The following is a 26,727-nucleotide window of genomic DNA, read 5'->3' as shown; positions in this document are numbered from 1 at the left end:
TTATGTATGGATCACGTGATACGTTTGTTATCTAAGTTAACAGAAAATCCTAATGGTGGGGGCTAACCAAAGAGATTAGGTAGATTGGAGGTTAATTGTGACTTTTTATAGGTTAGAGGACATTGCAATTTGAAAGTAAGTTTGACGGGAGTAAATGTAATTTTTGCAAAAAAAAAAAAAAGAAAAAAAAGAAAAAAATAAAAAGAAATAGTGAAGGACATGCATAAAAAGTGAAGTGGGGCTATAATGTTTCCCATGATGACAAAATTTGATCATTAAACAGGCTTAGAGTTTCTAAACTTTGCATGTAAAAAAAAACTTTTTGGAGGATAGGATTGGACAAGGCAACATGCCAACATCTATAGGTTTTATTTTATGTCCATGTCTTTTTCTCATTTGGGCAAACCCACTTCACATATGCAATTTGACTTGTCTCATGAGCACACCTTCTCTACTGAAAAACATGCATGTTTGATTCGTCTTTAATATGACAAAAAGTCGTTTGCATTATTGCAAGAATACATAGTAATCAACCTCAAGGTCAAGTTGTCAATTTTCTTCTTGTGTCACATTCAACTTTTTATGACCAAAAGATTTTATGTGTTTTCCTCACCACCAAATAATAAACTAAAATTAATTAATTAATTATTATTATTTTTTTTTCCATTTAAAAGACTTTTGGGATCTCACAACAACTATATGTATGCTAATGTTACGGGGGTTAATTAATACTTTTCATTTTATATCCTTGGTAAACATAATGATGTATTACCTTTATGTTTTTTTTTCTAGAAAATTATATATATTTGAGTTTTTGATATTCTTTTACCTTTGGCAAATTGAATAGTGCATCCTGGAAGCCAACCCTAAACTTCACTCTTTAGAAAACAGATCTGAGAGGAGGAATGAGCAAATTTCCTCAATCCTCCTCTCACTTTCACTTTCTACTCCTCACTCTTACCATCCCCCTCCCATTCTGGTTTTTTCTTTTGTTTGTAGGTGTTCTCTGACCAGATCAACAATTTGGCTTCTTCGCTATGCATCTGTCCATCTACCCACGTGTTGTGCCGTTCATCTCCTCCCTGACTATTGCTGCTATTTGCTTGTTGTGTTTTTGTTTTGAATAAGAGTTTTATTCTCTTCATATCTGTCATCGCGGGCGATCTATGAGATGAATGTTAGTCAAATGTGATGAGTTATCTCTTATAACTTGGATAAGAAAAGAAAAGAAAAGAATAGTACACTCGGATTGATATTGAAAAGTTCTATTTTCTGGAATCCCAACATACTCTAAACAATTTATGAGAACAATAATTACCCATTAAAACAATCCATATCCGTTTGATCAACTTTGGCTGTTGAACCACTCAACTTCTCAAGTTCTCTTGGTCAATAAAAGCACGACTGTGATGGTGACCCTATACTAGTATAAGCATGATCCAAGTCAATAATCATGGAGGCACGATAACCAAACAAACAGGCCCTAACCCAAGCTCAGCCAGATCGAGTTCGAGCCAGTTTATGGCCAACTCAAGTGAAGCCAAAGCCAAAGCAAGTCAATTCAACTATGCCCCTGTTTTTTTCTAGTCCAATTCAACTGTGTTAACCGAAAGTAACTGTCAATCATCTAAAAAAGAAAGTAAAAAAAAACTACCATAAACAAAGAAAAGCAACAAATAGCAGTACAAAACAAAAACGACACACCACAGAGAGAGAGAAAATATGGTTAAAAAAGAATGGGTTTTAAGAATTTTCCTTTGTTAATTATTATTTTTGGTTGGGAAAATAGGGAGGGGGGTTGGAAAGGGCCCCTCCGACCACCCTTGTCTCATTTTCCACTGCCCCATGTCCCTTAGAACATGGAGGAAATTATGGCAGTTCAATCCTCTCTCTCACCCAAATTCCCAACCATAAAAGCTCTCGTACAACCAAAAACTCTTCCTAGTTCTTGAAGCAACAAATAAACCATCATGCCAAGAAGAAGCCTGGCCCTGATCAGCCAAAAAGAAGGTAAAAGAAACCCACTTTCTTACCATCATTGCCATCAAATCCAAGAAGAAAAGCACCCATAATTTGCACTCCTTTCCAATCACTTTAAAAGAAGAAGAAGAGAGAAAGTCTATCCTTCCCAAGCAGTACTCTTCTAACCAAAGGAAAGAATAAGAAGAACCAGCGAAATGGAGATTGAATCAGTCAAGTGCGAGTGTTGTGGCCTCAAAGAAGATTGTACTCAAGACTATATAGCTGAAGTCAAGGCCAAATTTGACGGCAAATGGCTATGTGGGTTGTGCTCAGAAGCTGTAAGAGATGAAGTTAGCCGGGGAAAGAAGCCGCCGTCTGGCGTGGAAGAAGCTGTGAAGGCTCACATGTCGTTTTGTCGTAAATTCAAATCGAACCCGGCGGTTCGAGTCGCCGACGGGATGAGGCAGATGCTAAGGAGAAGGTCCGGGGACTTGTCATCATCTCCATCTTCCGGTACTAAGTATTCAAGATCAGGAAGCACATCACAAGTGACCGATACATCGTCTTTCTCATTGTACTAATAATTGGAAAGAAGTAGATGGTTGGAATAATATAGGTGGCCTTTCATGCCTAAGTTTTAACTTGTCTTGTACAGGGGATAATATTTCAAATGATGGGGGGACTTCTTCTTGCCTTTCCCAATCCTCGAATTGATATTGGTGTGTTTTTCTCTTCTTTTTTAGGCTAAAAGAGCAAAAAATTTCAAAGGGAAAATCCTAACTTTATAAACAATTAATCTGGCATGGAAGAAATATTTCTTCTACCCTTTTCCTAGAAGTCCCATTTTTATCTCTCTCTCTCTCTCTCTCCTTTTGAAAGCTTTATCTTGAATTACTGCCCGTCCTTCAAGAAAATTATAACCAATGCTACAAGGAGCTGAGATTTTTCTTTTTGATTTTGCCATTGTTCTCTCTCTCTCTCTCTCTCCTTTTGAAAGCTTTATGTTGAATTACTGCCTTTCCTTCAAGAAAATTATGGAAAACCTTATAAAATAGTATCGAACCATAAGTTGTTTGGAAAAAATTGTACTGAATTATCAAACGCTTCAAATTAGTGTATTCAAGTTTTCAAACGTCTCACTTAAGGGTGCCTCATTAGGATTTCCTGTTAAATCATGTCAAAATTCATAAAATAATCTTGTGTTTATTCTTTTAAAAAAAAATTATAAAATTTTTCAAAAATTCAGGCATGTGTATTTTTGCAAATTTCATTAAATTCTTTCTAACATATAAACCCTAGCATTTTTTTTTTTCCATAAAAAATGGGGTATTTTAGAAATTTTGGCAGTATTTAACAGCAAATCTTCATGGAGTACCCTTAATTGAGACGTTTGGAAACTTGAATACAATAATTTGAAACGTTTGATAATTCAGTATCATTTTTTCAAAACGGCGTATAGTTCAATACCTATTTGTAAAGTTATCCCAAAAAATTATAACCAATGGTACAAGGAGTTGAGATTTCTCTTTTTGATTTTGTCATCATTTTCCTTCATTCTGATGACACGAAATTACATAAATGTATTGGAGAAGTAGAATTCATTGTTCTTTTAAAATTTAAAGAGCTCTAATTTTACTATGAGCGGTGGATGACATTTACTCTAATATCATGTTAAATTACTACTTATTCCACATATTTAAACTAATATAAAAGAGTAAATTTACTCATCTAATTAATATTTGAATAACTTTGAATTGCTATAGGAGGAAAGTAGAGTTACTGGGTTGGAAAGTAGTGTAAACTGAAAGGATTCTTGATGCAGAAGATATTTTTTTTTCTGTACCAGGCTGATCACTTGGTTCATTGGATCCATAAAATGATAAAATCAAGAACAAATCTATGTTTTCTAATATAAAAATTTAGTATTAAGAGTCAACTTCCCACTCCACTAGAAAGGACAATTTCAACATTATGCACTAAGCTTCAATTATTTGAGTACTTAATATATTAATTTTTCACCATAATTAGTTGTTGAGACAGGGAACATATTTATCTTTTTAACAAAGGCTTTGTAGTTAATTATAAAATGCAAATAGGGCACATTGAGTTTCTGTACTACCAAAAATTACAACCAATATCGGATCTCGGTAATCATTAAACTTTGAGTTTAAGGTTACGTGACGTTGAACATGTAAAATATTTGTCGAAGTTTTATTTGATCAGTGTATATGAAGCGTTTTACACGAATCTAAAATTTATCTGACAAGGTGGATACGCTATAATAGACCCGCTATAATAGACCTAATTTAGAATCTGAACAAACAAAGCTGGACATATTTTATTTATACAAATTAGATAAAACCTTCAATAGTGATGGTCCAAAATCACATGATCAATGATAATGATGGTTTTAATTAGGCATAAAGAAGAACAGTCTAGTTATGGAAAGAACAATTATGTGTCATTAATTAATCATCTCCCCATGTGATCAGGTAAGAGTGCTCATTCACGGGTCAAAAGTTTGACCATCAGAAGGTAGGCGCCGTGTCTCATCTGAACCGTCAATGCCCATTATGGCATGGCATCTCTAATTGTGTTTCCGTAGAAGTCAATCTTCAAACAAGCATCTAAGAAGTGATTTGAATAGTAGCAAGAATTGATTGATGGGATATAAAATTGGTGAATGTTTTATGAAAAAGTGAAAAAATTTTGTTTTGTAGTAGATTATTTTTATTTGAATAGTAATAAAAAATTATTGATATGATGTAAAAAATGTAAAAAAATTAAAATATTTTTTATTTGTTTTTTTAGGAGAAAAGAAAAGGAAATTGAAAATTTGGCAATGGGTTGCCAAACAGGCTCTAGGAAAATGATAAACGTACTTATAAACTTTTACAAAAGGTTACAAACGGACATGGCATGTTTATTAGTTAAAAAATTCATATAAACCTATTTTCTTTTAAAAAAGTCTCTTTCTCTCCCATCTCCGTCAATCTCTCTCTCTCTCTCCTCTTTCACCGGTCCGACCACCATATTTTTTACCAGATTCGGTTGGAAACCCACGCTCGGCTAGTGTGTGTTTGAGAGTTTCGGTCGAAACCCATGCTCAACCAGCGTGGGTTTGAGAGATTCGGCCGGATCTCACATCCGGCCGAATCCCATGCTCAGCCGGATCCGGATCTCTGTTTCCGAGCAGATCTCTTTGAAAGAACCGGCCGAAATCCAGAGATCTGGCCTAATCCCACGCTTGGCCAGATCTAATATCTGGCCGGATTTGGTGTCGGGGTTGGCCGGATCTCTTTTTCCCTCGCCGAATCTCTCTTTGTCGCCGAGTTTTTTCCGGTGAACCTGCCATGTCAATTTGTGAAAATAAGCCACATCACACTTCATATCAGTTTGAATTTTTTTTTGTAAACTTTTCTTTGTACCTATAGCAACTCTCAAGAAATTATTTACATCTAATAAAACTTTTTAAACCTAGTTATTATACAGCCTTTTCACACACTAATTATGAGATAGGAAGTAACTGTCCCGGCAACCATGCAACTGACCAGGTGAAACGATTACTTGCTCCTTATAAAAATGTAAAAATGAACTTTTGGAGATTCCTCAAAAACTACTCTTTTGGAAGCACTTGATAAGCCTAACATTCATCTCGCATATAAGACACCCAATATATTAATACCATCCAAACTTACTGTCTATTATGCTACAAACTTTCACTACTAGAAAAATTTATTTTATGAACGTTGACTTGTTCAAACGACTTAAAAGTAATACTACCAAGCCATTTTTTTTTTTTTTTATGAAACACCGTAAACTAGACGTCTCTTTCTCGTGAACGATAAGAGTGGTGGCGAATATTGTCGCCCTAGTTTAAACGACATAATATTAATATTATGTTTACGTCATTTCAAATCTAACCAATGACAAATTATGACCCGCTTTACTCAGCGTTCAGTTTAAACGATGCCTTACATTTTTTAAACAATAAATGTAGTCGTCATTTAATATCTAAATTAAGGACAAGATAAATATTTTACATCGTTTGTTAAACTACGCTTTTTTTAAAAAAAAAGAAAAAGAAAAAGAAAAAAAGAAACAGATAGGCGCGGGTTCTAGAACCTACCACGCACTCTCGCTTTCTCTCTCTCCTCCTTCACACCGCTGGGAACCATAATATCGTTTTGGCCGACACCTCTATTGGACGCAGCTTGCACGCCTAAGCCCGCCACCTCAATTCAGCCCACCAATTGGCACCTCCCTCGAGCTTGAAGAACTCGGAACGTTTCTCTTCCCAAGCTCTCTCTCTCTCTCTCTCTCTCTCTCTCTCTCTCTCTCTCTCTCTCTCTCTCTCTCTCTCTCTCTCTCTCTCTCTCATCCTCTACCCTGCATGCATTTCTTTATATTCACTTGAATAACACTCTTGGGAATTCGATTGAGGGTTTTAGTATTGGAGGAGGAAGACCTCATTTGAAAAAAAAAGTCCCTAAAATTGTTTTAGAAATGCGACATTTTTGTTGTTTATTTAGTTTATTTGTGACTAAGAAAATAGCTTCTTGTTTTTGTGATTTATTTGGTTCATTTAGTTTGCTTGTGATTATTTAGTTTATTTTAGTTACTATGTGGTAACCGAATTGGATTGAGGAGGGACATATATATTGTGCAAAACAAATTTGGCACCACACAATCAGAAAATAACTAATGATAGCACTTGAATTAAAATTATTTGATTTTCTTTTCAATTATAAAAGTGTTAAGTTTCTGATGTTGAACAGAGGGAGTTTTGAGGGATATTGGAGCTACTTCTACTTGTATAGCTTCCAAAAAGAAAATTAATTAAACATCTAATTTGGATCCAAAACAACATTTGGTTTTTCACAGCTCTTATTCTTCTTACATGAAAGTGGGTTTGGGCCCTGCAAAGTTCAAGATATTGTAAACCATAAGCATTATAGATGGTCAACAGTTGCTTATACCAATAACACCACTGTAAATTCAATTTCTACTAGCATATATAATTGATGTCAAATAAAACAGATTGAGTTGTGATAGTTAATGATGGCACATGTGAAAACATTGGAACACTCCTATTAACACTTGTTCTATATATATCCCATTCACATTCTTCTCATAAAAATAATGTCCTACAAGCTCCAAATTTGATATATCCCAAAAGAAGTAAATAATTGCTAGTAATTTTCAACCTCCCTCTCCTAAATACCTTTCAAATCTTGGGAGGCAGAGCAAAGTTTATGACCTAGGTAGGTAAAAAAAAAAAGACTGATCCAAGAGTTGGTTGGAATTGCTGTCGACATTGTGAGATAAAAATATAGTTTCTAGCATTATTCCTATATCGAAAGAGTAATACTGTATACTATACCCGTCTCACTTCATTTTATTGAGCTGATGCGACAGTACCCATCAACTATTGAATTATCTTTTAATTTTAATTTTTTTTTAAAAAAAAAAATTTTAAAAAAAATTAAAGGAATAATAGACATTGTCAATTTTTTTTTTTTTTTTTGAAATGAGCTTATATTTCCAGGAAAGAAAGTCACAAGCTAACACTCAGAAAGTACAATACTCAACAGACAGGCTGGGAAAGAACCAAGCCAGACATGGTTCCGCTGCTAAAGATGAGCCAGTTTAGCCAACTTGTGAGCCGCTATGTTCCTTGTCCTTCTCACATGACTAACATCCCATCAATCGAAAGAAGACAGAAGATAAAGCGTTTCCCCTATAAGTTGGTAAAATAGACATTGTCACATGTAACATAGGTCATGTGGCGAAAAGAGTAGGGGTATTCCAGTCATTTCGATAAAGCTTACTGTCTCTCCTGTTCCAAAACGGTCCCTTCCGGCTCATAGCAAATAGCAAATATGACCGTTGGATTCAAATTTTGAAAGCCTAGTTCTTCTCACAAAAAAAGATTCAAAGAAAACACACGCGCCTAAGTGTTATCAGAAAAAAGAAGCAAGAAGCCATGAAAACGGTGCTCTTAGCATCGGTCTCTGGGAAATCAAGCACCACCATGGCCATGGAAGACGACCGGTCCGAATCCCGTGACAGTTGCTACTTCCCTGGGTGCCGAAAAGACGCCAATTGCAACTGCAAGATTTGCTTGGCCAGCATCAGTGCCACCCTTGACCTCATGCCCATTAGCTGCCAGAAAAGCTCCCTCACCAAGCTCTCCGCTTCTACGCCCGACCACGACGTAGAGCGCACTCCAATCTCGTTCAATTCTTCGATCTTGTCCACGCCTAAATCGAATTCTAATCGGTTATCAGCCTCTCCGATTATCATATCCAAAGCAAGATTGAATTTGGAGGAGAAGATGGGAAAGAGCGAGGGAGAGCGGGGCTTGAGGGGTTGCTTTTTCAGATTGGTGTTGGGTTTGTGCTTGATTTTTGTGGCTGAATTTGGGTTTTCTTGTGGGGTTTCTGGGCTGTTACAACCCGTGTTGTCACCGGATATAGTCAGGAGCCTTGGCGAGAAATCTTGGGCTGTGAAAGATTTGAAGGGAAGGCTGAGATTCGTTCAGAAAGAGTTGCAGGGTCTTGTTGATGGGCAGATCTCAAATTGCAGCTATTCTAATTCTATTTGGAAGATTGATCAGGTTCCGTACGCCAAACTCTTGTTTGAAAAAGAAAAGCTTAATTTTGGTTGGAAACTATAGATTAATTCAACCATTTTCTAATTCTTAATTGCTTTTTTCAGGACGGTTTGCTCTTGAATTCGCATTGTACATTGTACAAGTCAGCGATGGAGGAGGTCTTCATATGGGGTTGGCCTTTGCAGACTGCGGGATTGCTCACAACTGGATTTTCTTCTCGATCATTCACTATTTTATCCGGCAGAGTGACAGAGGTGAGATCAGAACACTCTTCATATTTACTGTAGTAGATAATTTCAATTAGCAAGAGTCTGATCAGTGATCAGGCTAGAGAAAATTTTCATCTTTCTAACTTAAAAAAGTTCATGATTTTATTTTCTGTGAACAAAGTGGTCCGATGGAAAGGTTGGGTTTTTGATTCGGAAGGCAAACACTTCATGGGTGCACCGGAAGTGGGGCGCGTCAGTCGTGCAATTAAATCCTGAAACCTGGGTTCTTGAGTATCGGCGGAGCTCAATATTGGACAACAAAAGATTATTTTCAGCAGCGGCCGAGTTCGTGAAGTATCGGATCTCAAAAGTGGTTGGAAGGGTGAAGCAAGAGTTTTGGCTCTTCTCTGCTTCTGGAGACCTCCAGTTCTTCGAGTTTACAGCAACATATGATACGAAGATCCCAACTTAGAGAGAACCAATGGATACCGGCTTCTCTCAGCAGTGTCGGGTTCTCATCTCTTGTGAGAAGCTTTTTTTTTGGGGGGTTCTTTTTTGGTCATTCTAAGATTTCAAATTGTATGTAAAATGTTGCCCTACCTTTCATTAATGCAATTTAATCAGGAGCTCAATGCCTCTAGGGTTTGTTTTATTTGCAAGAAACTGATTCTCTTATCATGAACTGGATTGTGATCACACATCACTCATAATGAAATGGAAAAAATAAAGCAATAGCTGAATAAGAGAGAATAGAGACAAGAGAATTTGGAGGTAGTTCGGTATTAAATACTTACGTTGACTACTAAAGAAGAACCCAATAGGGTTACATTTTCCCAATTCTTGTTTGATTATTTACAATACAAAATGGTCCCTATTTATAAATAAACTATTGGAGAGAATATCAAGTCATATTTGAATATAATCAAATCTTATTACCTAAAAGGTAGAAAATAATTACGATCAAATCTTAAAATCAATTACAATCAAATCTGAATATGATCGTATATTCTAACAAGATGCGCTCCGAAACCGAAACCTGGCTCCTGTCTCCATCGCTGTGGCCAGTGGTTGATATACATACAGCTAGCTAAGTTTTATAGTACTAGGTGTTGTACCTTGACAAGGCATTTAGACAACACAGGGAGATTGCAATGTGTAAGTCCCGCAGGCCAGAACCTCAGGGTTAACGTTCTTCCAACATATGAAGAAGGTTTCATTAACTCTATGTCACAATCTTACAGGAAAAGGAAGAAAAAAAAAAGCGTACGATTACCAATAATCTTTACAAGAACAGACACCATTATTATAATGGTGAAACCTAGTCCTATCTCTAATAACAATCTCTCTTCCATACACTTTTGAAACCAACTTCATAAAGGTATGGCAATCCTCACAAATCCTAAGATTTTTCACTATACGAATGCACAACCCTTTTGAATCACTCATGAGACCATAACAAAGTGCCAACTTCTCACTATGCCAGAGAACCACCTCTTTCTTTTCTTCCTCTTCTAAATCAACCACAATGCTACGGGTATTTGGAGCATAACCAACCAGCTTCAACTCACTCACCACCTCATGTAATTTCTCATAGATCTGATCTGCTTGTTTATGGTTTCTATCTGCCATAAAAAACTCATGTACCTCATTGTTTAATTCTATCCTGCTACATCCCCTCTCCTTAGAGATACCTTTATGTTTCATCAAATTCCTCACCTCCCCAACATCTTCCCATCTTCTTTCTTTGGCATAAATGTTTGATAAGACCACTAGAGCTCCATCATGATCTGGCTCTAGCTCAAGAAGCCGTCTGGCGGCAAATTCTCCTAATTCAATCTCACCATGAACCCAGCAAGCAGCCATCAAGGATCCCCAAACGACAACATTAGGTGCCAATGGCATTGTCTCTATTACCTCAAGAGCTTCCCTCAAGAGCTTGGCACGGCCAAAGAGGTCAACCATGCAACCATAGTGCTCATGTTTGGGAGGGATGTTGTGATCATTAATCATAGATGAAAAGATTTTCTGGCCCTCCTTGACTAACCCTGCATGGCTACAAGCATAAAGCACACTGACAAATGTAACCCCATTAGGCTCAATTTTTTCATCTTTCATTTGATAGAAGAATCTTAGTGCATTTTTGGCATCACCATGCATGGCAAAGGCACTGATCATACTGGTCCAAGATATCACATTTTTTCTTGACATCTCCTCAAATACCAATCTTGCTCTTTCCAAGCTCCCACATTTAGCATACATATCAATAAGAGCATTGCTGACACGCAAATCTCCTCCAAATCCACTCTTGTCAACATATAAATGGATCCATTTGGCTTGGTCCAATGCACCAAGATGAGCACAAGCTGAGATGACACTCAGCATGGTGATTTGATCAGGTTTTAATCCTAATATTTGCATTTCATTGAATAAGTTAAGAGCTTCCTGAGGCCGATCACTCTCAGCATAACCAGATATCATCGCACTCCAACATACCAAGTCCTTCTCAACCATTTGGTTGAAAATCATGCGAGCATCTTCAACACGTTGAAGCTTTGAATATGCAGAAACCATTGCAGTTGAAACAATTAAATTTTTGGGTGACATCTTATTGAACAATTCCTGAGCCAAATCCATGGATCCAAAACTTGCATACATGGTTACTAGAGCACTCTGTAAATGAGGGTCAACCAAAATATTATTTTCAGTAATGAACTTATGGATCACTTTCCCATAGCTTAAATTTCTGCCACGCCCACAAGCGGAAACAATTCTAGTAAGAATGATTTCATCTGGTTCCACATTGGCCGTCTTCATCTCTTCAAAGAGCTGGAATACATCATCAAAAAGGCCACAGTGGAAGTACCTGCTTGGACATGTTATAAAGGTCAGCATTTCCCATTAAGAGAAGAAACACAAAATTGAAGGAAAATTTCTTCGACCACGACTTTCATTGAAAGTGAGAAAACATTTTAAAAAAATGAATTTTATAGTTGATCACTTTCTTAAATGGAGTTTCTCCACGAGAAAACTGGCTGAACTCCCATGTGGATGCGATGATACACATTTTAAGTTTTCTGTTTCGAAAGCCATTGAAAATGGCAATGGTTTCTATGTCAAAAATGCTTTTTAATTAAAATAAACTAAATTGTTACAAGATAGCACATGCCCAGAACATGCCTGGGGGAGAATGCGATGAAGCAGTGAGGTGGAGGATGTGGTTGTGGTGGTGTGCCAGTCATTTAGGTGACATTAGAGGCAGTGGTGCAGGGGAGTGTTCTCTCTTAACTTGCAAAGAGAGGCCCAGCAGTGACATGATTATGTATTCTGTTTTAAATATTTTCCTAAATCTTTAATTTTTATATGTTTCGTAAAGGCTGTTGTTATTTTCTTTCCTTTAAATTTGGTTTCCTGAAACTTGCACATAGTAAGTGCATTTCTCCCAGCATCTCTTTTCCATTGCTTCTGAAAAATACGTCCCAATAACGTACGTGAAAGCAACTCAAATAGGAGTCAAGAGCAATCAGTTAAAGATACCATCAATAGCCATACCCATCAACCATAATGCTCCACGTAACGACATCCCGGTGAGACATTTTATCGAACACCAATCTCGCCTCCATAATCCGCCCACACGCAGCATACATCCCAACGAAACCAGTCTGCACAAAAGGGTCCGAGTCCAAACCCAACTTGAAGGCGAGCCCATGAATCTCCATCCCCTGATCCAACGCCGAAACCCTCGACACCGCCTTCAGCAACGGCGGGAAGCTGAACCTGTCCACACCAAGTCCGTCCCTCCTCATCTTCTCGTACACCAGAAGCGTCTTCTCGGGCTCGGCCCCGCGCGACAACTGGCGCAGGAGCTTGTTGGAAATACGGCTGTCGGGCCTGGGGATCTGGGTGAAGACGGAGAGGGCGTAGTCGAGGCTGGGAGAGAGGGCGGAAGAGGAGTCGACGAGTTGGAGGAGGAGGGCGTTGGAGGAGTGGTCGAGCTTGAAGCGGCGGAGGATTTGGGCGTGGACTTGTTTGAGGTGGGCGAGGGTGGTAGAGGACGCGAGAGCATTGAAGAGGGTGGGGGTGGGGTGGGGAGGGAGGGCTAAGGTGGTCTGTGGAAGGCTTGACATGGTGTTGTTCTATTCTACACTTAGAAAATGGAGGGAAATAGAGTTAAAAGGAATTAATTTCATTGCATGTTCAGCTCTCGTTCGGCACGGAGGAACAGAAAGGAGATTTTTATTCCATATTAATGATAATTAATGTTTTCTTATCATATTTATAACATTTATCTTATATAATTAAATCAATATATAATCAAAATATAGCCTTATTCAACATTAATACCTTCTCTTTTTTTCTTTTTCTTTTTTCCTTTTGATAAATTGAGAATAATGGAGAAAGGGAATAAATATGCACAACCAGGTTAAGAAAGCAATAGGTTTTCAGTTAACAACACAAGCTTAATCCAACACATCTTACTAAAAGGGCTTTATGGCCTATTCAAACGTTGAATGTAAGCTTTAAGGCGGAACCACCTTCAAATCTTTTTTTCTCCTACTTTTATCATATTCTTCTTCTTTCTTTCTTTTTTTTTTTTTCTTCCTATTCAATATGACAGAGGGAAAGTGAAAGGTATATTGAGCCTATGTGAACTTCTCAGGGCATAATGAATGGAGGGAAACAAAGAGTTCTATTTTTTAAAAAATAAAACTTTATGACTTTCATTAATAATTTAAGATGAGAAAATTTGTTCAATAATTACAATATTTGGAATAAATTTTGGATAGTCTTCTATCCAAATTTGTTGCCAGGATTGGTGCACGGCCACCTTCACTTAGTAGGGGGATATCGAGTTTGCTTCCCTTTTCGAAATTGCAAACTTTCCAATATAGTTTTGAAACTTCCTGTCCATACCAACTCCAATTTTGTCATTCTCTCTTCAAAGCATGTACTACTTTGAACATATCTTCTTCTAATAAGTGTTGTAGCCCCAAATCTCTATTAAATTTCACTGTTGTCCAAGCTACCAAAGCTTCAATCATTAATCATTATCGGGTTTGATATATACGGTTTGGTAGAAGACATGGAGGCCAAAACATCGCCTTCATTGTCTCGATTCTCAAACGATCACTCTCATACTCATCTTTTTATTTTGTTGAATCTACATTGCATTCCAATTTCCCTCAACCACACCGCTAGTGATCTCCACATCTAATCCACATATCGGACACAAATGATCCTTAACTATCGCCGCTTTAAAAGCTTGTCTTTTGTCTGCAATAGATAATGGTATGTCTTCCACCAAAAAAATCTTGACAACCCCAGAAACATTAATCTTCCAAATCCTTTTCCATAAGGCCACTATACATTGAAGCTTTGGAACTTCCTCCTTACTCCTTAGCCCTGCATTTTCCTCTTTCTTTTTAGATGGTAAAAGCTTTTCACATAAAAATCCCCATTAGTTGATCATTTTGTTGTTTGGGCTTGAAACCTCAATTCCAAGCCGGATTCCCAGTCCAGATCCATGACTTTGACTTTGGGATCCATTTGATCCCAAAGTTGGGCCGCGGCCCATCACTTTCGTAAAAGGCAGTCACTCTTGGCTACTCCTACTACTGACAAGCGTTCGGCCACAACACCATTTTGCCGTGGCCAAATCATCGCACGAAACCGGTGGGCGAGAGGTTGTAGCTGAAGACTGACTGAGAGATCAATGGGCGAAGTATTGTTCGAGCTCGAACAAGTTCTCAGATCCAGACAGGTACTTCACCAACCCTATTAATTCATTGCGAAATTCATGAAACCTGATTATTGCGTATTGAAATTGCTTGTCTTGCTGCTATCCGATTAATTCAAAAATAAAAAAATAAAAAAAAGAAATGCGCTAATGTTGGCTAAGCACTTTGTAAAATCAGCTAATATGTGTTTGTGTGTGTGATTCAGGACAAAATGACGCCTCAAGAGGCTAGAGTTTTTCTAACGTGCAAGTCCGATGCTGTTAAGAATTTTACGCTTGGCTCTCTGGTTGGTGCCGGTGTTACGTGGGCAGGTATGCGTTTCTGCTCGTCTTATGCTCGTCGCCGGCTTGGTAAACACTGCTTGAGTTGTATTTTACACTCGTATACAAGGTATAATATAATATATCGTTAGTGTATAAAATTTTATCCGGTGAAAAAATTGATTGGTCAAGCTGACTTCCGAGTGGGTCCTTGGCTTTTCACTTAAATTTAGCAATAGAATCATTTAGTTTGTTGACATGAGGTTGTGCTGTGTTGAGTTGCTGATTGTGGTTATTGTTTCTGCAATGCTACATCCAAGGAAGAGGCCATGTCTTTGAAGTGTTGTTGGTATGATATTATTGTTAACATCCAGCTTCTGCAAAGCTAGATTTTGAAGCATGAAATTTACATTGTTCCTGTTTCTTTGGATCACAATTTTGCTACTCCAATCATCTCGAATGAATCTTGGGTGTTATGAAAGACTTACAGTGCATTTGGCCCCACGATTTCGCAACCCAAACGTGTGTTTTTAAACAAAATCGCGGAAAGTGTCCCATTTGGAAGCACTTCTGAAAAAAAAAAAAAAAATGGCGGTTTGAGAACGTGGAAAAACTGCAGACAAGGGTGCGTTTTAAAAAAGTGCACGATTTTAAAGGCCAAACCGCAATTTTAAAGGCCAAGCTGCAAATTTTACTAAACGATTAACTGAGTTTTAAAAATCTTGTTTTCATTAATTTTGTTTTGAAATTGTTGTCTTTTCAAATCGTAGGTTTTGAAACTGCTAACCAAATGGTCACTTAGTATATTTCGCACTTGGACATACAAATATATGTCTATATGTCTATCAACCAATTCGCTGTACAATTTGGAGTTTGGAAACACCCCTTTGACTGGGTTCCTTGCAGTTATCGCTATGATGTAGGTTTATATTTCTAGCGACCAAAAGGCAGGTCACATCAAGGAACTTAATGACGATGGTGTTGTCAAAAGTTACAATAGCTGTAATATAGCTTCACATGATTGCAGTCTCAGAGTCTATTTGTAAATCATTAAATTTGAGGGATCTAAAAGAAATATTAATAGGACATTTCAACCAGTATTTTAGCATAACACAATGTTTGTTACTGCTCGTTGGCTTATAGCACATCTTATTAATTCATGTACCCTACCACAGTTAGGAGAAGAAAAGCTTTTTCCAGTTGAGTCAACTTGATATATTCTGAACCCAGAGTAAAATGTTTGAAAGAATGAAAATGCGGAAGATTTTTCTGAAGCTCTTAAAAATTTGTGATTTTTTGATTTCTTTCTCATTATTATCGGACTCATTGAGTTGAGCAAGTGGGTTGTACCTGCATATGTTAGAATTCTTCCATAAATGGTCAAAATAAGTAGTAATTTGCTTTCTAACTTGCAATATTTAGATGCTATGGTATATTTCTGGGCCTAAATATGGTTAAACCTTTTGTATGTTCTGTTATTGATGTTGCTGTTATTACTGTTGTTGCTCTTTTTCTTAGAGTTTAACTAATAATCACACTCCCTTTCTGACAGCAACATGGAGACTGAGTAAGTTTTCTCGAATCAACCTTTCGGGAGGTAGGATAAACCAATTCTCTCTCTCTCTAGGATAAACCAATTCCCTCTCTCTAGGAGTACAATTTTTATCTTTTCAACATTAGTTCTTTTGATATTACACATCTACATGTCTTTTCCACCCTTTATCTATTTTGTTAAATCTTTTCCTTTTTTCAGGAGCTGCTGCTTTCTTTGGGTTATGGAGGTTTGCTAGGTCCCTTGATTCATGTGTTGATCATGTTCTTGCACTAGATGGAAGTAGGATGCAGAAGGAGTTAGCAAATATGTGAGTCTCCTCATCCCATTTGCTATTTGTTGTTATCTTTTCCCGTTGAAGACTGCTTTTCTGGTAGTCATGAATACACATGTCAACAGACCATGCTTGCTCTTCTAAGGTAGTTAATGGGCCTTAGCCAATCTCACTTGGATTTTTAGTTCATTTTAGAACTTTGATTTCAAAATATATGATTAGTTTCTGAAATTTTTGAAATTCATCATCATATTTAGATCAATATCAAGGGCAATGATTTTGTTTTTGATTAAAACTAACCCATCAATGGAGTTTCTCATTGCTGAGTTGAGCTGTAGGAAACTTAATAGAGTCAATGTCTCCAAATAGGTCACTGGGCCTTAGCTCATCTGGTAAATAGGTTTGGTAGCATAGTGTTGGTCCCAGGTTTAGATCTTACAGAATAATATATATTTTTAAATAATCCAGTTAACTGAGGGGAGGGATCTAGCCTGTAACTTAGGTGGTGGGCTGGCACTCAAGCAGTTTTTGAGGTGATTTAGTGATGTTAAGAGTAAGTCAATTAGGTTTTAATCTGTTCGCTTTATTCAGATATCCAGATTCTCTGAGCTTTCTTTCTAACAGTTTGAACTTTCAATGATATGGCATGGTATACATGAGAGTTTTTACCAGTATCAACATCCTTATATTTGAAAGTTATTGTTTTTGTATGTAAGGTGGATCTTTATTTTTTGGCATTGTTTTTCACAAATGCTCATTATGATTCAAGAAAACATTTAAGAAAATCTTCTTCTTCTTCTTCTCTCTTTGTGCTTATTGGATCAGAATCCTATTCGGCTAAAGATAATGCTATAGACTTGAATAAGGATTCTGATAAAGCTTTAGAGTTAAACAAAGACTCTTCTAGTTAGACTTCTATTTAGATTAACTCTAGACTAGTTGTGAATGTAATCTACTAGGACTCTAGAGTTAGACGTTCAGATTAGATAGATAGTTTGTTTCATGTAAAACACATCTAGTGATTATCTAGATGTTTCGGATTCTTCTATAAATACAACTACTGCCATACATGTTTAGTATGCAGAATTACAAACAATCTAAATCTCTATATGGTATCAGAGCCTTTCATGACAAATGTCAATGGCTATCCCAACATCTGAAACCGATTCCACTCAAACCTCCAACCCTCCTCCTATCTCCACCACCGTTGCTTCCCCTGCAGCGTCAATACCTATTCAAAATGTCCATCACCATATCTCAGAAAAACTCACCCAAGAAAATTATCTTCTCTGGCAATTTCTTATGGTTCCTTTTTTAGAAGGACAAAACTTGTTCGGCTATGTTGATGGCACTCTTCCGCAGCCTCCCAAGCTTATCCCCGACAGCACTTCAGGTCTTCTTGTTACCAATCCAGCCTATCTACCCTGGTATCATCAAGATCGGATGATTTTTAGCACCATCATTTCCACCTTGTTTGTGGAAACATTACCTCATGTAATCGGTCTCTCTACATCACGTGAAGTCTAGATCACCCTGGAGACTCTCTTTGCTGCTCAATCTCAATCCCGAATTCTACAACTCAAGCAACAACTCTCCAATCTGAAGAAAGGTGCTCAATCTGTCTCAGTCTTTATTGAACTTCATCCTACTTGTTTCTATGTTAAGGACCTTCGAACTCGTCAACTCCTCCTTCAAGGCCCGAGTAAACTCGGTCTCTATCCATGGCCATCCTTTGCTACCTCAACTTCCGGTTCTCTTGCTGCCTTCATTGGTGAAAAGGTTTCTTTGGATAAGTGGCATCTCAGGCTTGGTCATCCTGCCTCTCCTATTGTCAACCAAGTTGTTCAGTCCAAAAAGCTGCCCGTGTCTCTATCAAAGTCTTCCTCCATTTGCTCTCCATGTCAACAAGGCAAGAGTCATCGTTTTCATTTTAGCTATTCTCCTTCTATTTCCAATAAACCTCTTCAACTGTTGTTTCTTGATGTATGGGGCCCTGCCTCCACAACCTCTGTAAATAACAACCGGTTTTATTTAAGTGTGGTTGATGATTTTAGTAAATATACTTGACTTTTTCCTTTTGCTACCAAATCTGAAGTGTGTGCAACTTTTCTTCATTTCAAACAACTTGTTGAAACATTCTTTAATACTAAAATCAGATCTGTTTAAAGTGATAATGGTGGCGAATTTCGTCCACTCCAAACTACACTCAATTCCATGGGAGTCTCTTACACTCATCATCAAATGTGAACCGTTGAACGAAAACATCGCCACATAGTTGAAACTGGTCTCTCTCTTCTTGCTACTGCCAATGTTCCATTTACCTTTTGGGACACAGCCTTTGAAACAGCCACATATTTCATAAACCGTCTTCCTTCCAAAGTAACAAAGAAAAAGTCCCCATATGAGTGTCTTTTTCACCTCACTCCAGATTACAAATACTTAAAAATATTTGGTTGTGAATGCTGGCCTTTCCTCCGCCCATATCAATCTTCAAAACTCTCCTTTCAATTCTCTTCTTGCGTGTTTATTGGCTATAGCAAAAATCACCTTGGTTACAAATGTCTTCATATCCCATCCGGTAGAGTGTACATTGCAAGACATGTTGTCTTCAATGAAAACAGTTTTACATTCTCAACTTCATCACCAAATAGAGCCTCTTCTTCTCCTCAAACACCTTCGTCTTTATCGATTCCTTGTGTTCCATCCTTACCTTCTCAATATTCTGCATCTTGTCCAAATACACCAAGTTTTACATCTCCAAATTCATCCACTTCTACATCTCCATCAGCAACTACCACTACTCCTCCTAATCTTCAACCCCTTGCTTCTTTTGACCCTTCCTCAAATTCTGAGTTAGCTTCTTCACCTGAACCACTGTCCGTCCTTCCAACTCGAGTCCATGGCATGACCACACGGTCTCAGAATCAGATTTACAAACCTTACACATTTATTGATGGACGAGTGAAGTATCCACCTCCTCAAGCTCTCATTGCTTCCATAGCTGCACATGAAGATGAACCCACTTGTTTTTCTCAAGCCAGCAAACATCCGGAATGGCGTACAGCAATGAACACTGAATTTGATGCTCTTCTCAAAAATGGAACATGGTCTCTTGTTCCCTTCTCCCCATCCATGAACATAGTTGGATCAAAATGGGTCTTCAAAATTAAAAGGAAGGCAAATGGGGACATCGAACGGTACAAGGCTCATCTAGTAGCCAAAGGGTTTCACCAACAACCTGGGATTGACTATGCTGAAACATATAGCCCAGTTGTTAAACCGATCACCATTCGCACTGTGCTTTCCATAGCTGTTTCTGCAAGTTGGGAGATTCGGCAAGTTGATGTCAGTAATGCGTTCCTCCATGGTCTTCTTCAATAGACAGTGTATATGGCTCAACCTCCTGGATTTCAGCATCCTCAATATCCAACAGCTGTGTGCAAACTTCGCAAAGCTATATATGGCTTAAAACAAGCCCCACGCGCATGGTTTTCTCGGCTAAGTGCTCGGTTGATTGATATGAAATTCACTAGTTCCAAATCGGAATCCTCCTTGTTCATTTACAAAGCTCACGGCATCACCATCTTTGTGCTCATATATGTTAATGACATTATAATTACAGGTTCACATTCAATGGCAATCACTCAGCTCATCAATGATCTTCACTCATCTTTTGCCCTCAAGGATCTCGGCCGACTCAATTTTTTCCTTGGTGTTGAAGCTACATGGCATCAAGATGGTCTTCATCTTTCACAACAAAGGTACATCAATGATCTCCTCACTAAGACCAATATGTTGCTTGCAAAGCCGATTTCTACTCCTTTGTCCGCCTCCACCATACTTAGTAGATTTGAAGGTTCAACTATCACAGATCCAACCTTATACCGAAGCACAGTGGGATCCCTTCAATATCTATCTCTTACTCGACCTGATATAGCATATGCCGTCAATAAGGTCTCTCAATTTATGCAAGATCCTAGGGAATCACATTGGTCGGCAGTGAAGCGCATCTTGCGCTACTTAAAGTCTACAATCTCCTATTATTTTTGCATCTACAAGAATTCTTCCAAGCAACTCACAGCTTACTCAGATTCAGATTGGGCAAGTTGTCCGGATGATAGAAGATCCACCTCCGGTTATTGTGTTTTACTTGGTAAGAATATTCTATCATAGGGCTCAAAGAAGCAACCAACCGTTTCTCGCTCAAGTACTGAATCAGAGTATAAAGCAGTGGCCAATGCAGCAGCCGAATTAGCATGGATTCAGTCTTTACTCAGTGAACTTGGTGTTACTTCTCCACATCGACCAATTCTACATTGTGACAACATTGGCGCCACATATCTCACGTCTAATCCTCTCTATCATGCACGCACAAAGCATATAGAGATTGATTATCATTTTGTTAGAGATATGGTTGCTAAGAAACTTCTTGATGTTTGCTTCATCTCTGGGAAAGATCAACTGGCTGATGTCTCACCAAACCTCTTCCTGCTGTCCGGTTCGGGATGCTACGGTCCAACCTCAACGTGCATCCTCCCACATCGAGTTTGAGGAGGCGTATTGGATCAGAATCCTATTCGGCTAAAGATAATGCTATAGACTTGAATAAGGATTCTGATAAAGCTTTAGAGTTAAACAAAGACTCTTCTAGTTAGACTTCTATTTAGATTAACTCTAGACTAGTTGTGAATGTAATCTACTAGGACTCTAGAGTTAGACGTTCAGATTAGATAGATAGTTTGTTTCATGTAAAACACATCTAGTGATTATCTAGATGTTTCGGATTCTTCTATAAATACAACTACTGCCATACATGTTTAGTATGCAGAATTACAAACAATCTAAATCTCTATAGTGCTCCCCTCCCCCTTTCCCTTTCTCCCTCTTCTTGAGTATCTTTTTGAAAATAGTTTACCATCTAACTATGGCCTATGGACTAGACAGCCATCATTTTATATTCACCATGGTTTACATCGCATCACTGATCTCACTTCCTTGAGGTGTGTATATAACTAAAGTGGAAAGAATGTGCCCAACTTTGCCCAAACTTGAATTGATAAATTGTATTATCCTTTATCGTGTTTCTATTGTGGAAGAACACCTGTATCTATGTTTGTTGCTACTATTTTTGCTTTCTACTCCATTTCTAGCATTGATTGTTTACATCATGTGCATGCAGATATCTCTGTATCCAAAGTTGGGTTGAATATCTTACTTAGAAATATATTTCAAATGACAGAATAGTGACAAGGTATCAGGATGATCCTCCGAAAATGCAGCTTATCTCTAAGCATTTCTATTCTGAAAAAGTTTTTGATGATTCAGATCTGCCAAAATTAAGGTGGCGATATCGAAATTTCTTTAGTGATAATGTTGTTCATGGTCAAAGGACACATGAGGGTGACTCTCCCAGCAACTCTGAAAATAATTCCCACAGCAACTCTCATGGTGACTCGCACAAAGATTCCCACACTGATGCCCACAACAAAGTTCATGGGGACTCCCACAATGACTCTGACAGCCAAAGAACTAATTTTGAGTCCAAACAAATTCATGTAAGTGTACTCACCTATGCTTTTTTATATTCATAGCATCGACACAACACTTCTGATGGAATTTTTCTTGAAACTAATGATTGAAATGCCAAAAATAAGAGGGTTTTAGTTATATGATGCAACTGAACTTCTGGCACTTGCTCTTCTTGTTCTTTGGGAAAGTAAAAATTGTATTTTGTGTTCAGGTTGACTATAATCAGTTCTTTTAAGGATTGATTTTCATAACCTATTTCTTGCCTGCTTATACATTTTGTAGAACGTTATATTGCATTTAAAGTGTTGAATATCACTGGTGTGGTTGAACATGTTTCAAATGATCATAAAACTGCAAAGATCTAATAGAATGGGTGATCTAGATGAAGTCATGAACATTACAAACATTGTGCAAACTGTGATATTGAGTTATCGAGAGCTTGTGTTAAAGAAGTAGTCCTCATTAGAAAATCAGTAGTCAATAATATACTGTTTGTCTTCACACCTTACAGAAACCATCTTGACTTATTCTTCTTTCTTTACAGTAGTCAATGATATACTTTTTTTTTTTTTTTTTTTGATAAGTAGTCGATGATATACTATTTGTCCTCACACCTTAGAGAAACCATCCTGATTTCTTTCTTCTTTCTTTGGTGGACATTGCATTCATGGGGATAATTTGATTGTTTTCTTTTAATCTTGTTTACGTTCTTTTCCTCTTTTCAAGATAGATATGTGCTGGTCTCAATTGCTCTTCAATGATATAACCTCATGGCTGGCCTAGCTATAGAAGTTTGTCATGCAAGGCTATAAACTTGATGCTTAGAAAGAGTTTGACAATCTTATTTAGTAAGGAGGGATTTTAAATTCTGATAGAAATGGAATCACCTACTTGTTTTATTCATTGAATTTTGAAGACTCGTGCTATTAAATATTGCCTTCTTTTTTCTGACCTATCTTATTGTTATAGAGGAACCCTGGCTTTGATGTGATGGCGGACCCTTTTGATTTTGTTTTTGGTAATCTGGCTACAAGGGAGGAGATTCATCTCCCTAATATCTCAAGCACGCCGCCTAGGACGCTTACTCGTGGCCATAAAAGATCTCACCGAAGGCGTCGAATGCACCATCAGAATGCCTTGTTAAATTCTCAACCTACATAAGAAGACCTTGCATGTCAACAAAACATCTGGAAGAATCAGAGGAGAAAGATAGAGAAACTATTAATCGGGGTTATGAAAAAGGTTCATTTGCGTGTTTGATTTTCGGCAATGAGGGGAATTCTGCAGGAATTATCAAACTTCAGGTATATTATGACCATTTTCTCTGCGGTATTGTAATAAAGTTGTTAAATGAATCAGATGATAAGTACACAATTAGCCTGTTTGGGCACTCTCTGGTTATATTACTAGAAAATGCTATTTTACTGTTCATTAATAATAATGGAAAAGAACAGCATATTTGGTTAGTTTCAACTCTCGTATAGTGTCTTTACTGGAAAAAGGTGTTGAGGTGTGGTATAGGCATTGTCAGCAATGCTGCTGGCTGTGGTTGTGTTCGTGTTTGTCGAGAAAAATGTGGTGGAGGGGCACTTGTGGTTGTACGAGAGGTGGTGGTGGCTGCGTTCTTTACGAGGTAACAGGAAAACATTTGACCTAAACTGTAGCATTCTATGGTTCCCCTAACTCAAACTTTATACTTTGAGAAATACAATATACTATATCTGTATTGTACATGGTTGATGTGACCTTGTCTATTAGCCTTTAATTTTTATTTTTAATTTTTTAACAGGAACTAATTCAACGGTTGATGAATATTGTCACACTAATACCATAAAATGAGAGACGTGAATGTAGTATATAGCATTACTATTATTAGTCTTATACTTTTAACCACTATGTAAAGAGGTGCCTCAAGTCTACGAACACCTTCACATGGCTATAAATCAACTTAGAGAAAGTCATGTGAACTCTTAGCTCTGGAATCTCCATATGCTATCATTTTTTATACAATTTAAATATTATTTCTATTCTTTCTTTATTTATTTTATAAGGACATTTTTTCATCGGTCATTTTTCTAATGGTCATATTTTTCAACGGTCGTATTTGCCAACGACCATGTCTACAAACTGACTATTTAGTTTACAAAATACATTTAGTTCATCTCAAACTACATTATAATATTGGACAATGCCCACAAAACTGACTATTTAGTCTAGAAAATACATTTCACCCCTAGGGAGGCTATCTCTCAGGAGGTGGGAGTTGATTGCACCCAGCAGTTTGAGAGGTATTTGGGTTTACCAACCCTCATTGGGCGTTCAAGGGTTTCATCTTTTAATTATATAAAAGGGAGGATTTGGTCTAAGCTTAATGGGTGGAAGGAGAAGCTTCTTACACATGCTAGAAAGGAAGTTCTTTTAAAGTCAGTCATTCAAGCAATCCCTACCTACACAATGAGTGTGTTCCGTCTCCCAAAAACTTTGACTAAAGAGATTAATTCTCTGATGAGTAAATTCTGGTGGAGCTTTAAAGATAATTTTAACAGAATTCCTTGGATGTCATGGAAGAAACTCGAACCGAAGAAGGAGATTGGAGGGATGGGCTTCAAAGAGCTGGATTGTTTCAACATGGCCATGCGAGCTAAACATGGGTGGAGGCTGTTGAAATTTCCAGATTCTCTTGCAGCTCGAGTGCTTAAGGAGAAATATTATCCGAAGTCAAGTTTTTTGTTGTCAAGCTTAGGCAAAAGGCCTTCTTTCGCCTGGAGAAGCATCTAGAACGCCAGACCTCTGATCGAAGAAGGGATTATGTGGAGAGTGGGGAATGGGGAATGGGTTAAATGTTAAGATTTGGGAAGATAAATGGATTCCGTCTACTGTTTCTCATAAGATTCAGGATCCTGTAAGGGTTTTATCCAGAGATGCAAAAGTAGCAGAAATTATAAATTTGGAATTAAATTGGTGGAATATACCTCTCATTGAGCATATTTTCCCAGCTGGAACGGTGGAGAGGATCTGTAGCATTCCCATTTGTCCTCGATCCCAGGAGGACCAGATGATATGGGCAGGAACAAAATCGGGCCTTTTCTCTGTCCGAAGTGCATACCATCTGGAGGTTGATCGCAGGACTCGGGATCGGGGCGGCTCATTGAATGGCCCTTCTTCTTCGTCTCTGTGGAAGAGAATTTGGAGCTTGAAAGTTCCAAGGTTAGTCATTTTGTTTATTTGGAGAGCTTGCAACGAAATTCTTCCTACGAGGGGTAACCTCTTTAAACAGAAGATAATTTCTTATTCTCTATGCCCGATGTGTGGTTTGGAACCTGAGACGAGTGGTCACATTTTATGGTGGTGTGAGTCTGCCCGTGCAGTTTGGGGATTGTGTGGAGGGTATTTACAGAAGAGTTTGGTGGTTTCAGATGACTTTCTGAGTATTGTTGAGTATTTGTGTGATAGGCTCAATAATGAGGTGTTAGAGCTTTTTGTAGTCATAGCATATAAGCTTTGGCTCCGTCGGAATAAAGCTATTTTTGATGATTTGTTGTTGCCTCCCTCTTGTTTGTTGAAAGGGGCCATAGAAATGTTAGAAGAATTTCGTCAAAGTCAGGGTGTAGCTACGAGTCTTGCTAATGATCGCCAAGCCACCTCTTCATAGTGGGTCAAACCGAGTGCGGGTACAGTTAAGATTAATTGGGATGCAGCTTTGTGTTCTAGGAAGAAGATTATGGGCATAGGGGTGGTGGCCAGGGACGCTACAGGGGCTGTGGAGGCAGCTTTGTGTTCTTATTTGCCCTATGTTACGGATCCTTCTGTGGCTGAATCCCTTGGAGCTCGTAAGGCTGTAGAGCTGGGCCGGGATATGGGATTCCCTTCTATTGTGCTTGAAGGTGACGTTAGAAAAGTTGTGTTAGGTTTAGGGAATCCAGATGGTTCCAGGGGTAGCCTTCATAGTGTGCTTCTAGAATGTCGATTTCTCTTAGAGTCTTTCAGTTCTTGGAGTGTAAATCATGTGCGTCATGATGGAAACAAGGCTGCTCATAAGCTAGCAAAATTAGCTGTTTCCCACTATGGTCACCACGTGTGGGCGAATGTGTGTCCTAAAGAGATTTGGAGAATTGTCTGTAATGATTTTGTTTCTTAATTGAGGTATTTCCTTTCAAAAAAGAAAAAAGAAAAAAAGCATTTCTCTCTACAAATACATCAAAAACCTGTAGAAACATTTAATCCATCTCAAATGGTGATGACTATTTAGCCCTAAATTTCTCAATGATTTCTATTTGGCATGAACGAAAATACTCTTGTTGCATCGGAGGCATGCTGTTTGTATCCATATTCATAATTTTCCTTTTCTCTCTCGATAGTTTCATCTCAAGCTTTTCTTTCGTAAAATGAATAATCTCTTGTCGTTCTTCATGTCTCTCATCATGTGATTTCTTATTATCTTTCTTCATATCATTAATTACCTCTACAAGATTTGAAGGCATAGAGTCTTGCCTCAATTTTTTTTTCCCCATCTTTTTGAGCCTTCTTGTCAATTGTTATCTCCAAGTCTACAAACGTTGAGAGAGACATTATCTTCTCCTAAATGTATCG

The 26,727-nt window shown here is 37.9% G+C and overlaps 4 protein-coding genes across 4 annotated transcripts; 3 read left to right on the top strand and 1 right to left on the bottom strand.

Moving 5' to 3' along the window:
• Window positions 1-1,786: 1,786 nt before the first annotated feature.
• On the top strand, window positions 1,787-2,691 carry LOC133861590 (uncharacterized). The gene has a single exon (XM_062297720.1). It carries the CDS (start codon window positions 2,178-2,180, stop codon window positions 2,541-2,543), a length of 366 nt encoding a protein of 121 aa, XP_062153704.1. The 5' UTR covers window positions 1,787-2,177; the 3' UTR covers window positions 2,544-2,691.
• A 5,201-nt stretch (window positions 2,692-7,892) lies between these two features.
• Window positions 7,893-9,458, top strand: LOC133860717 (uncharacterized). The gene is made up of 3 exons (XM_062296679.1): window positions 7,893-8,581; window positions 8,683-8,832; window positions 8,969-9,458. The coding sequence occupies exons 1-3, from the start codon at window positions 7,949-7,951 to the stop codon at window positions 9,257-9,259; spliced, it is 1,074 nt and encodes a 357-aa protein (XP_062152663.1). The 5' UTR covers window positions 7,893-7,948; the 3' UTR covers window positions 9,260-9,458.
• Window positions 9,459-9,591: 133 nt separating this feature from the next.
• Window positions 9,592-12,911, bottom strand: LOC133859923 (pentatricopeptide repeat-containing protein At4g14820). The gene is made up of 2 exons (XM_062295851.1): window positions 12,337-12,911; window positions 9,592-11,650 (listed from the first exon to the last, which is right to left on the bottom strand). The coding sequence occupies exons 1-2, from the start codon at window positions 12,909-12,911 to the stop codon at window positions 10,057-10,059; spliced, it is 2,169 nt and encodes a 722-aa protein (XP_062151835.1). The 3' UTR covers window positions 9,592-10,056.
• Window positions 12,912-14,388: 1,477 nt separating this feature from the next.
• Window positions 14,389-23,610, top strand: LOC133882634 (uncharacterized). The gene is made up of 6 exons (XM_062321844.1): window positions 14,389-14,545; window positions 14,728-14,833; window positions 16,335-16,379; window positions 16,536-16,644; window positions 21,848-22,163; window positions 23,107-23,610. Exons 1-6 carry the CDS (start codon window positions 14,498-14,500, stop codon window positions 23,296-23,298), a joined length of 816 nt encoding a protein of 271 aa, XP_062177828.1. The 5' UTR covers window positions 14,389-14,497; the 3' UTR covers window positions 23,299-23,610.
• The last annotated feature ends 3,117 nt before the right edge of the window (window positions 23,611-26,727 follow it).

This window comes from Alnus glutinosa, chromosome 1 (assembly GCF_958979055.1).
Source record: "Alnus glutinosa chromosome 1, dhAlnGlut1.1, whole genome shotgun sequence".
NCBI lineage: Eukaryota > Viridiplantae > Streptophyta > Magnoliopsida > Fagales > Betulaceae > Alnus > Alnus glutinosa.
Note: the sequence above shows the minus strand (reverse complement) of the source record. Positions and strands in the feature narration are given on the sequence as shown.